The sequence below is a fragment of the Eubalaena glacialis genome, chromosome 12 (assembly GCF_028564815.1).
Source record: "Eubalaena glacialis isolate mEubGla1 chromosome 12, mEubGla1.1.hap2.+ XY, whole genome shotgun sequence".
Classification (NCBI taxonomy): domain Eukaryota; kingdom Metazoa; phylum Chordata; class Mammalia; order Artiodactyla; family Balaenidae; genus Eubalaena; species Eubalaena glacialis.
In genome coordinates, this window is record NC_083727.1 from 35,719,416 (window position 1) to 35,732,741 (window position 13,326).

Sequence of the window (13,326 nt, forward strand, 5' to 3'; positions counted from 1 at the left end):
TCACCAGTAGTCAATATAAAGTTAGTCAGTAATTGTAGAAACCATAAAAGAAAAGGATGTTTATTTCTTATTAGAGGCTGTTTTCTAACCATTTCATTTTTCCTGAAAACAAAGAGGACTCTAGGGCACCGTCATCTGGTAAGACATGAAAACAGTTGTTTATGATTATGTAGCTTTGAAAAAAAAATTGGGGGTATGGCTGATACCTCATCTTCTATTCACTGCCTCCCTAACCCCTGGTATAGTTCAGCAGCAAGCACCCTCACTCCTGATCGCACCTCTCCTAGCAGCAGGGTTCTTAGCTGTGAAAACAGCAGCAGTATCTGTTAAACTCACCATCATGTTCTACTGTGTGCACTCTGCTATGTCTTCTTAGACCCTCTGGCTGAGACAATTCTCAGTCAGATGGTCTTGTGTGCACCAGTCAGTGCCACAAGTTAAACAGTACTCAACTGATCAACAATCTGGGGCTATCAGACTGCTTTATATTTTAAACTACTATCTGTTCAAACGACACATATCTCATCTCTTATCATACGCCACACAAGCCTATTTTTTCTGTCAAACTCTCATGAAACTGGCATTGTTTTCAACAGTTGCTTAGCTGTAAGAGTTATCCTTGAATTAAGGGTCCAGTGGTACTTCTCAGTCTTGGCTGTACCTTAGAATCACCAGGACTACTTTTGAAAATGCAGATGTCCAGGCCCCATCCCCAGAGATTGCTTCATTTGGTCTAAGATAGAGTCTGGCTTTTTTTTTTAAGATCCCCACGTGATTCTGATTGGAAATCAGGGTTGAAAAATCACTGTACCAAGATCCATAAAGCAAGAATTCGGAGTGGAGGTTACTGTTAATGCTCATAGTAAAAGTAATATAAATAAGAGATTTTATGAAGCACCATAAAGATAACTTTTCTGGACAGCAAAAACTAGCCAGTGAAATATCTATTGTGGTTATAAATTACAGAGAAGGATTTTGATATTTAACTGCAAAATTATAGATTTTGCCCACATTCTCATGCCTTAGTTAGTCTTCTCTTGGAATTGCGCACCATAGATGGGAAGAATAATCTTAAGATGATTTCATATAAACTGTGCTATTCTATTGCTTCTAATGAAAAAAAAATCAGCAACTTTCTATGTTTAAAAACCATCAATAGGGCAGGTTTAAGGAAAGAGAGGAAAAAGGACAGAGAAAAGAGAGAGATGTGGGAAGGAGTATTAGAGTACCAGATGCAACCTCTAGAGTAAATGTTTGAAGAAGACTTGTGGTTTGTTAAATGAGGAGGAAGAGATAATGAGCAAAGAGAGTAAAGGAAAGAAAAAGTGGGGTAGCGGTTGAGAAAACACCCCCATGATTGCTTCAAGTACCAATCCCAATAGTTGAAGTGACATGAAAAAATCAAGGAAGGACATGGGTTTTGGAGTCAGTCCTGGGCTGGAATCCCAGGTCCACCACATCTTTGTTGAATGACCTCAGGCGACTGATATAGGACTACTGGCACCTGCCTTACAAGGTAAGTGTGAGGACTAATTGAGATAATATTTGCAAAAACATCAAGGACAGAGTCTGGCACTCACAGGTGATTAAAACACGGCAGCTATTTAAACGATAATCATTATCACAATACTCACTTTAACATATAAATATAAATGCATATGAAGATAGAATGTATGTGAATATAACAGTGGTTCTGAGAACTATGGTACCTCTTTCTTATCATCTAAATGTGGCTGATACTGTCTCTTCTTATATGACAGTCTTTGTCGAGATGACTGTGTGTTCACATATGTGAGGTCCCATTGTATGAGGGTACCTAACAATGAGAAACTAGCGACACTTTTTCTTACCAGCTTATCAAGCATATGTTAAGAAAATAGTGTTCTAAAATAAGCATTTCACAAATTCTGTTATTTTATATTGTGTGGTGGTGGTTTGTATTATGTGGTTATAAAATGGGGGCTGCTTTACCACTTACTCTCAGGAATGTGCTTTGTATTGGGGTATAATTATAAATATGCTTACCAGCTAGTTTTCTAAGGACAATTTTTGGGAGTGAATATAGTGCATTGAATTATTATGTATTCATTTTAGAAAGATGTTTTAAGGTGACTAAATGTAATCCCATGCCCCAGCCAAGTGCTCAGAAGAGAAGTAGGAGAACAGACCACTAGAAAATATAACCTGCTTCCTGATCCAGAAGACCCAACTTGCCTAGAAGAAGCAAGAGAGGGCATGGAACCTGGTTGTTACTGAGGCTAGACAATTACTCGGTGGGGATATTGCAGAAGTAGTTCACGTATTATATAGATGGACTGAATTCCTTCAAATTTCATTCCATCCTGAGAATTTCTTATTTTAAGAGAGCACACTTTGTTGAGAAATCTGCTTGAAAGTAGAATGCTATGAGTAGATGCTAGATCCAAGTGGAACGATATAAAAAATCATTTTTACACCTTAAGGAAAATCATCTTTCCTTACTATAAAGTTTTTCAGGTCTCCTAAGATCCTGTGGCAAAGGAATATCGTTCCACAGGTGATGAGACTTCCAAGTATGATTTCAAGTGGAAGACTTGGCAACGTAAAATTACCGCTCCTGATACCAGTGACCATTTTCTTATGCAGCACAAAAAGGGCTATAAAAATGAGAAACCACAGTTGAAAATGATACATTAGATTCTATAGACAAAGTACCTTAATGTAATTCATCTTATTTTGATACTACCAGTAAGAGTGAGTCTCAATGTTAGCACAGCAAACATTTTAATAACAATAAACAAGACACTGCCAGATTTTTATCACATGTATTCAACTATCCCTTTTATGGGAGTAACTCAAAAATGCTTATCTTCAGCTCCTGAAACTCTCTGCAACTTTGATTCAGAGTTACTAAATGCCCTGCTGGCCCTCAAAGACAGCGCAAAAGGAAAATAAGTTTCCTAACAAATCTGCTTGTCTTACTTTCCTGTTCTTTTTGATTATCTCTAATCAAAAAGATAGAGATAATTGTTTTTCACCCAGACATGAGTCCTTATAAGCCAAAGTTTAGTGCCAAGTATGGCTCTCTTCCTCTTTTCCCTTCATATGCACTCTCGTGCTCAATCAGTCACTGTCATAGCACAGGGTCTTATAAGCTTAAACCTGGGCCTTTGTAATTGCCGCTTCCATCCCATCACAGGGCCACTTCTAAACTCCTGTCATGGTAGGGGAGTTCTGATGCATCTCTCTAGCTGGGATTCCAAACCAGCTCCCTGTGACTCTAAGTCCAAGGACAAAACGGACTTGCCAAAAATGGAGTATGTGGATTGACGCTATGGCTATGGTTTTCAGGCACTAGATATTGCGATGGGTGAGGAATACCATAATTAATTCAGTCTCTATGTTGATAAGTTACTTATTAATCTTTATATGATGGATTTACTTATAATAAGTGAATACTTATATTTGTTTGTATTCTTTTTTTTTTTTAAGATGACCTCTTTCCGCCTCTCTTTATTTATTTATTTATTTATTTATTTATTTATTTAATGGCTGCATCGTGTCTTATTTGCTGCACATGGGATCTTTCGTTGCTGCACACGGGCTCTTCATTGTGGCGCGCGGGCTTCTCTAGTTGCGGACTGAGGGCTTAGTTGCCCCGCAGCATGTGGGATCTTAGTTCCCCGACCAGGGATTGAACTGGCATCCCCTGCATTGGAAGGTGGATTCTTAACCACTGGACCACCAGGGAAGTCCCTGTTTGTACTCTTAATCTTCATCCACTAAACTTGGTTGAATAAAACAACTAAGTTTAGAAGAACTAACTCGCTACTCCTGGTTCATGTTCTTATACCAAAAGATTAAAAGTTGAAGAACCTATAAGAATTGCTTAGATCTAAATTTTTAACCAATTACCTCACTTCACAGATGAGGAACTGCAGCTTAGTGTAGTAAAGGGACTCGTCTGGGTTATTCAGATATTACTAGCAGTGCTAGACGTAGAACCCAGGTCTTCTACTTCTTAGCCTACTTTTCTCAACATACACTGGGAATTCTCCTTCAATGACTTCTTAGGTCTCAGTCTGTACCATGATTTTATGATGTTTGCTGCTATCCATCAAATTCTTAAAGGTCAGATGGAAACCTAATAAGGTAGTATTTTGAAGACTGGGTTAGATACTTGCATAAGGCATAAAGCATAAAAGCAGTTAAAGGCCATTAAATATGTATTTAATTGGGCAATCATCTCCTTTAGTACCATTGAATTTTCCCTAAAAACTTCCAGAACAGTTTTAGTGACAGCAGACGGTAACTAGACCTAGTTACCTAGGTTACCCAGTTACCTAGTTACCTCGCCAAGAATATAAATAAGGCAGAAATATTATCAGAGAAGAGGCACCTGCAGCCATGTTTTTTTTAAATGAGTTTTTGAAATTATTCAAACTTTTTAAATGTAAAAAGAATTCAGGTATTTTGCCTAAAAGTTGCATGTTGTTGAAACATCTTTGGAGCAGAAAATGGGATTTCTTAGCACTCAATGGCATCCTCAGCACCCTGACAATCCTTGAGAATGGAACATTCCATCCTTTTCAGCATTGCTGGGTAAGTACTTTAGTCGGAATGCTAGTAATAGTCCTGAATGGAAAGATCTGATGGACAGAATTAAACAAATAGAAAAAATGGGTAGCGTCTTTTACAGATGTGTATTTTATACTTTATATGTTTTGTTAAGGTATAACTGCAAAGCATTTCAAACTTACTAGGTTGGCCAACAAATGGTAAATTTTAAGATAATCGAATCATTTTAAACCTTAAGAAAAAATTCACAATCAAGAAAGCAACCCACGTTTTTCCTCAAAATCAAAAGCAAGGCAAAAAATATCTATATAACTTATGATGCGACACTTTTTCAAATGATCATTCTCAAAAGAATGCCAGTGTATGATGCACGGTTCAGAGAAGAAATAGTCTTAACCAAGTAAAACATATAATTTCAACACACTGTCTTACATGATCCTTACCATGCTCTCAAAACTGAATGATGTTTTCCTAATGGTAACCAAAGTTGATTCTTACATTTCATGAAACATAATACCCACTCTGATGGCATTTCAAGAATTCACTGCTTGGAAAAGGATGTTTTGGGGGCTGGGGAGAGTGAATAGTGAGGAAGTGGGAAGAGAGGTCAGGACAACGTCCAAAATGAAACATTTGGATAGAGATAAAGAGGGGAAAGATGATTTAGAAAATTGCTGTATGTGGAATAGTTTTATTTTTTGATAGTTCATTCTTATAATTGCAGAGGGATCATGTGGTCTTAACTCTACAAAGGTTTCTGACAACACACAGTATTCTATCAATAATATATAGAATTCAAAAGAACTATTGCATTTTTTAAAAAAGATTAACCATTTAACTAGAAAATATTTGAGATACTCAGTAGCAATCTGGAGATCTCTGTCCAGATTAAAACAGACTAAAATGATCAGATGACTAATACCCTTGTTTTGTAGTAGTGTGGCAAGAGTTTCCCCATAATAACTTGAAAATCAAATTTAACTACATGCTGTAATTTCCCATTCATCACTTTCTGGGGAACTAATTTGTAGAATATTAAATTCCAGGAAATATTTAATGGAGAAATGATTCAACAAAACTTATCTACTTGCAAGTTAAAATACCATTCATATTTCATGCGTAAAAATATTGAAGTAATGCCATTAAATCAATTTTATGCTTATTATATTCTCAATTACTTTACATAGAATAACTTGGGACTAAAAAGACAATATTCAAAAATTATCATCCTTAATGTTCTTAATAAAATCCTTTTATTGACGTAATAAAGAATTAAAATAGTATAACAAAGAGATACTTTAAGAAACAATTTTGATAGTGTAATGATGATTAAATTAGATTTCACAAAAATAAGTGTCTTTTGTTTATATTTAGATGTTGCCATCAATGCCTAAGAGTTTGAATTTGGGGCTTGGATTCATACAGATATCACATGATATGTTGCAGAATATACTTTCTTTAGCAAATTTTACTCATATCTTCATCTATTAAACAGTGTTTCACTCAAAAACAAGGTAGACTGGTGACAAAAGTAGACAGGTGAAAAAATGCGTTGTAGCCAATATCCAAACTATACACTTTCATTCAAAATTAATATGACAAAATGCATAATAGAATGAAAGATTTTTCTGTCTTGTAGTTAACCTATTATTTTCCAGGTTAGCTGTGTAATCATCAAGAGTGTATCAGAATCTCAAAGAAGGGCTTAACATCCAAAATGGTATCATGAGCAATGACCACTGTATTCCAATAAATCGGTTTTCATTTTATCACCATTAAAATGATTTCTCTTATGTTCTTACTCCTTTATTTCAAACATCTTTATGAAAGAATTTTAAAAGTTTTATAGATTGTGCAATGAGTGCTTGGTAATTATTATGCCTACAATGGCTTTTCAAAAGCTGGATCTATCTGGAATCTAAGCAATTAAAAACCAATTAATAGATGGCATCAAATAAAAAGGGTACTACAATTGCATCTGATGTTTCTCACAATAGTCTTCTGGCATAATATGATCCTAAAATGTCTTCTTAATAACTAAATAATATTATATTATATTTAGCAAGCTTCATTATCACTATCAGGTATTTAACTCTTTGACATTGGTCATTAATGTATAATACATATAAATATCAGTTCAAAAATTTCCAGTCAATTAGAACAGCTTATTCTACAAACATAGGATAAATGATGGTTTTGAGACCATCAGATTTATTATTTAACACGCCTGACATCTTCTCTCTGACATGGGCCAACATATAGCATAAATAGCAGGAGATAAGTTGCATTTAGTAGCTGTATGGCTTTGTATAGGTTACTTAGCCTCTGTTTTTTGGGTTCTTTCCCTGTAAAATGGGGATATTAATACCTGCCTCTATACTTCAAGTGGCTATTTAGGGACCCAAGTGAATAACTCAAGTGAAAGTGTGGTGCAATTGTAAGGTACTGCGGTTATTATGGCACATATAACCTTTACTTTTATTAGCAGATAAGCTAGAATTCAGAAGCTGATTGTACCAAGCAGCAAAGGCTGAGCTGGAAATGAGTTCAAAACTCCATTCAGGATTCTTTATTTAACATCCTCTGAAAACATTTCTGGTTGAGGATTTTTGAATAAGGATTGCATTTCATTTTTATCTTGAGTAAATTCAACTTAGTCAACTCTAGGAGCTGTATATGAATCCGAGCAGGTAAAAAAGTTATTGAGTATTTATTCATCCATAACATAATAGATATTTTTTTAAAGTACAAAACTCCTGTTTAAAATGTTATTTTTTCTATAAGAGGAAACAGGATCACTAGTTTGCAACAAAGTAGAGATAAATGGTATAGCAGTTCCTTGAGGGAAACAGGAGATTACTGATATAGATAGCTGTATCTGCTTTATCTGCGGATTAGCCATGGTTCCTTAGACTTGATAATATTTAACACTGCAAATGAACATGTTTTTGCAAGAAACTTTTCTACCAAAACATTCAAGAGACCGCTTTAAAAACTCTGAAAAATAGTTCTTACACCCCAAATTTCTATCATTAGTTAAGATTTAAAAGTTTAGGAGAGTGGAGCTATTTATCTATAGGCCAAAAGGTTAAATACCTTAATTGTCTCTTGAAGCAAAAATAGGAAAGACCGTTTCTTTCTAGAATACCTTTGACTACTACCTTATTTTTCATTTAAACAACTTTTTCCCAGTCCCTATTTGAGAAAACGTTTTTTTCAGAGATTTCCAAAGAAACGAGTTTGTACACCTGCAATTTGACCTTGATTTTCTGGACCTTACCCTCTACTCCTTCCCCATTCTAAAAAACCCAAAAACTAACAAACAAACAACAACAACAACAAACCCCATGCTGCACCTGCCAAGAGAGTCTCCTCTGTCTCCTCGGAGAACGCAAGGGGTCGCCCCTCTCCCAGGATTGCATCAGCAAACCCCAGGAGCAAAGGCAGACTCAAGTGTGAAGGAGCAAGGAGCATCCCCTGCTAGGGGAGCTCTCTCCCGGCCCCACACCCACAGAACAATCGGAATTTCAACACAATTCCACCCACTCCCTTTCTCATCCCCACTACACAACAAGAGGGCGCCTTTGACTTGGCCTTGAGAAGATTAAGGCAGATCAAAAAGCAGCTCGCCTTCGGACTCTGTAAATCCTCTCTAATCGGAGCCTAGGGGTGCTCCATCCCCCCTCTGCTCCCAGAAGACTTGGGGCAGCACCACTGGGCAGCTTCCTGCACCGCTGTCCTTGCTGGGGGGAAGTGAGAACGAATGGGTGGCCAGCTTTCTTTCCGGTGTCTTCCATCAGAAACAGGGGCCCCCAAACTGCAATCGGAGACCACTCTGACACTCAGGACCCCGTCCCTCCCCTGCGATTGTGTGGCTCCTGGCCCTGGGGTCCTCAGTGGGGTGAAGGAGGGTGTGGGCCATGGGCGCTGGGTGGGCACTGTCTGGAAGAGGGATGGAAAGCAGGAGGCTGCGCTTGTGCCCAGCATCCCTCTCTCTCCCCACCGACCTGCGATCAGTTCCCCTGGCCGGACTCTGCGAGAAGGGGACCTGGGGACTGCCAGAAACGAGGGCAAGTCTCGAGCTCCAAGCCACTTCTTTTGGGAGGCGGCCGCAAGTCTCGAGTGAAAGGGTGAGTGGAGGAGTTTCGAAGAATACAACCATCCAGAGGCCAAGCATAATAAATCGGATGCCCCGACGTGGTTAGATTAGGCCCTTCTGCCCCTGGCTACGCGATCCTAGAGGCGCTGAGGCCGGGCGGGAGCCCCTGGCGCTTTGGTACAGCGTTTCTTAGAAGCAATTTTCAGGTGAATCAAACCTTGTCTGCCCTAGGCAAGCGGCACAAAGGGAGCTTTCAGGGGTCCCTCACGTCCAGAGACAGGGCACAAACAGTGGCGGAGAAGCGATTACTAAAATCTCCATCTCACACAAAACTGTGCTGTGTCCTCTGCGCTGTACCCGAGCTTGCCCCCAGGGGCTTCGCGGGCCAGCGATCCGAGGTGGCTCTGCGCGCGGGACCAGGCGCCGCCAAGCGTCATTGGCTTCTGGGCGGCGGAGGTCCGAGTCGGTCAAGGCAATAGCATCGCTCTCTGCGCCCCGGGAAGTTTTCTCCCTCCCAGTCCCCGCCAGCGACCCCCACGCTGGAGCCAGGGTCGCCCTCGGTTCTATCTGCGAAGGAACGCCCCACGCCTGCACATACGCCGGAGCGGAGCGGCCAGCGCGCCGGGCTACCCAGGGGCAGGGAGAGGTGCCTTTCTCGGGTCTGTCTCCTCATCTATGGAAGACGCCACCTTGAAACAGACCAACCCGGGTTGAGGGTGCCCTGGTCGGGGCGCGGTGCCCGTTTCATCCCAGCTAGGGCACTGTCCTAGGAAGTCTTCACAAGCCAACCTTCCAAGTAACTGGAATCGGGATAAGGGGCAGCGAGGAGGCGAGCCTGTCTTTAGGGGAACCCCACCCTCAGTGTGTGTTTGCCCCAGGGGACCCACTTGAAAGAGCCTGAGACGGTAGAAGCGCTCACGCGTGACAGGCAAGATTGTAACTGGAAACCTGGCACCTCCAGCTCCCAGCGGCCGGTTCGGCAGCCCTCACATCCCCCGTACTGGGACGCCGAGCGTCTCCTTAAGCGCGCAGGCACGCGAACCCCGAGCGCCCCGCGCGCCCTTCGGTTCCACTCGTGCGTGGCTGGGGGTATAGCGGCCGCGCAGGCGCTCGCTCGCCATTTCCCGAGGGGCGGGAGAGTTCCTCGCGACCCCAGCGCCGCGGGAGGACCCTGCGAGGTCTCCCCAAGCGAGGCGGCGACGCAAGGTGAGCGGGCGCCGCGGCCGCGCCTTCCCTGGCGGGAACTCAGTGGTCAGGGGCATCCAGCCGTCCGGGCGTCCGTGATGCCTGGGGGCTCGAGGCGCCCGTCCAAGTCTCGGGAGGAAAGCACAAATCCCTCGAGCTAGTCTAACGAAGGGTCGAACTTTTCCGCGAACCTGAAATTATGAGGGTGCGGGAGCCACCTTAGCGCCAGGTCCGCCGGACTCTGGCACCCAGAAGGATGCGGGGGAAGAGAGGGGCGCGGAGAGAAAGGCGTGAAAGACGCCAACACAGGAGCCTAAACTGTTACCTCCTCTCGAGGCGTGGGGTGCTGGGTGGGAGGACCGCTGCCTCTGGGAGCCGACTCAGGACAGGCAAAGCGACCCGACAGGTGAACGCGGCGGGAGGGAGCAAATGCGTAAAAAAGCCTGCACTTACTTCTTCGCTGGCGCCTTCCCCGGGAGGCGTTTTGGCTGCCGATGTATTCCAAAAAGTTCAAAATGATAAAAAAACAAGAAATCAGTCGCAAGTGCATAGTAACCCAGTAATATTTCCCTTCCTTTTCTCCTTTTTCTTTTGATTGTTAATTAATATTGAATGTTTTAGAAATACACGTAGGTGTTAGGCGTATATGGAGAGCAAGAGAGAATCCAAGCAGCGGACTCCTCCACTCAGATCCGATAGGCGAGCTGGGATGGCAAACGAAGCGGGTCGGGTGGTCAGGGAAACCAACTACTGTACTTTCAAACTGTCCGAGCCCTGAGCTGCGGGGGCTCCCGTACGGTGGCTGTCAGTGCCGCAAGTGAGGGTTCCAGAAGCAGCGAGCGGCCTCGCCAGGGCGGCCGCAGGTAGCATGGTGCGCGGCGGCGGCGGCCGCGGGCGGGATCCGGGTGGGCGGTGGCGACGGTGGCGGCCCCTTGGGCTTAGAGGTTGCTGCGGCAGCGGCGGGGGCCCCGGGAGCGGAGGGGAGCGGGCGCCGTCAGCACCGCGGCCATGGCCAAGGGGCGGCGGAGAGACCCCGAGCTGCTTCTGCTGTTCGCGAGCAGGAGCCGCTCCAGTGGTGGAGGGAGGGCGAGAGGGTGGGTGGGTGGGAGGGAGGGAGGGAGGGACGGGGCGAGGGAGGGGGGAGGGGAGGGGGATGGCTCCTGGGGGCGGGGGGAGCTCGGGGGCGGGGAAGGAAACTGCTGGAGCAACAACCCTGAGCGACCTCAATAACTTTCAATTTCAAGAGGGAAAGAGGGAGCTGGAAAAGTACAGGCGTCGCGATTTGGCAGAGGGACGGGAAGAGGCGCCTAAGGGGTCCCGGGTCTGCGGCGGAGCATCTCTGGACACTGCAAAGAAGGCGGGAGAACAGGAGCCGGAGGGAGTGGGGGGAGGCACTGCGTGCCCAGAAGAGCCCCTCTTCAGAAGGGTCGCGGTCGCGGGGAGAGGCGGGCGCGCTCGGGCTGGGACCGTGGAGGTGGACGGTCCAGCGGCCGCGAGACTCCCCCCTCCCCGCCCCCGACGCCGGCCGGTCTCAACCGCCTCAGGCTGGGCGCACCCCGCTCCCGGGGGCCCGCGTCCCGGCTCCCTCGCGCCTCCACTCCCGGCGCCGGCGCGCAACCACTGCCCCAGGGAAGCTCGCTTCTCGCCCCCTTGGCAGATCGCTGCAGGGTTTCTGGCTGCGGACTCCTTCCCAGCTTTCTTGAGCCCCTCCTCTGTTGCTTTTCTCCTTTCCTTTCTTTCTTTCAGCAGAAGTAGCTGCAGCTGGGCGCCGGGCGGGTGGTCCGGGGGAAGCTCAGTGGGCACTGGTGGTCAGGTCGGCCGCCCGTTACCTGCCCGGAGCGGGTGGGACTCAGAGGTGTGTGCGCTCACACACCTTTGGAAATCCAACTGTGCTGCGACTTTCTCCCAAACGGAGTCTTTGCTGAGCCTCTGGAAGATTCCTCCTCCCCTCAGGCAGTTCCCTCCGCAGTCTGCTTGCCCTCGCCCAGCGCCGCTCTCTCTCTCTCTCTCACTCTCCGTCTCTCAAATCTTCTCGAGATCTCTTGTGCAATTTGGTTTCTCATCTGGGGGACTGGGAATGAGATTTGGAAAGATTTTTCCCCGCTTGGGGAGGAGAGGAGAGGGTCCACTACTTCCTTCTGTTCCAAGTTCAGGTAGGGGCCCTTGGCAGCGAAAAATAAGGTTCGTTGGTCCACCCCGGGGTGGGAAAGCCGAGGGCCGGCCCTTCAGAGCGGGGTACACACCCTGGCTCTTATTAGTCGGTGGTAGCTTCCCACCTCTTTTCTCCAGTAGCACAAGTCGAAGAGCTTCCAGTAGTTTCTGAAGAAGTATTTAGTTGAAAGTCACAAGCCCCCAAAGTGATTTTTAACATAAATCTGTCCTATGTGTTCTATTACACAGACTGTCTCAAGGACTGCACTCTACAGCATTACAGTTTTACACAGCCCCGGACTTCTGAGAGGTGGCTTTGAAAAAAGTCCCTGATTCAAAGACACCTTGCTAATTCTTATGCTCAAATAATTTAGGTTTAGAAAATAGCTAAAGCCTTGCAGGAACAATTAAGATTTGTATTTCTCTCTCTTTTATCTATTTGTAACCCCTATTACCGGATTGCCTTAATTTTTGTGTTGATAAATGAGAGGAGAGAAAAAGGTGATTGCGTCTAGCCATTCCATTTTCAAGCTTGCAGTGCTTCAAATTGTTGTGTCTGTGAAGACGTCAATGGTGTAGCTGTTATACATCCCAAAAGTGAGGATTGAGGAGGTGAAATGGCCTGGAAGCAAAAGGAAGGGAACATGAAATAGGCACTCCTGTCAAGGTGCTAAAAATTAGAATCTGAGAGACTGGGTCTTCCCATATGAATTCCTTAATTAAATATCATTTATTACTTTGTATACCTGTATTGGAATTTTGGAGGCAGGAATAGTTTTCTTTAGGTTCTTTATTATGGGGAAGACAACAACCCATCAAGATTATGATTTGGGGCTTAATTAAAAATTCCCATTTGCAAGATTTCTGTTTCTGTGGTGGAACTGTATTTTCCATACATCACACACACACTCCCTTCCTTTATCTGTTGCATAATGTCCAGTTGAGAATGACCGAGTTTATTACTTTGAACCAGAAAAGTTGCAGACAACAGGACAATTCCAATAATGATTATCCAAAAAAGAAGCTACTCTACTTTTCTATGCCCGTCTCAGTCAGCTTTGCTTTCCTTCTTAATACCTCAGATCCTGAATATCTGCACCATAAAACGTGGGGGATTTAAAGGCTGTGGGAGGCTCCCTTTGAAAAGGACTCCAGAGACGGCCTTTCTAATCCGGGATACTTGAGCCGGATGGGATGAGATTGCAAAAGGGGATGTAAAAAAGCAATTTGGTGAACAAGTTCAGGGAAATAAACACGAAGAAAGAATTTACTTTTTTCACTGTGTGTTGTGCAGACATATGTTAGTTTGGATGAGGACAGGAATGGGCGTGTAA

At 44.3% G+C, this 13,326-nt stretch overlaps 1 protein-coding gene across 1 annotated transcript in view; it reads right to left on the reverse strand.

The window, feature by feature from the left end:
* The window catches only part of RSPO3 (R-spondin 3), a 74,218-nt gene extending 63,827 nt beyond the window's left edge, over positions 1–10,391 (reverse strand). The window contains exon 1 of the mRNA XM_061207401.1: positions 10,295–10,391. Within this exon, the coding sequence (XP_061063384.1) occupies positions 10,295–10,391 (97 nt within the window). The remainder of the gene's footprint in view (positions 1–10,294) is intronic.
* Between the last annotated feature and the right edge of the window lie 2,935 nt (positions 10,392–13,326).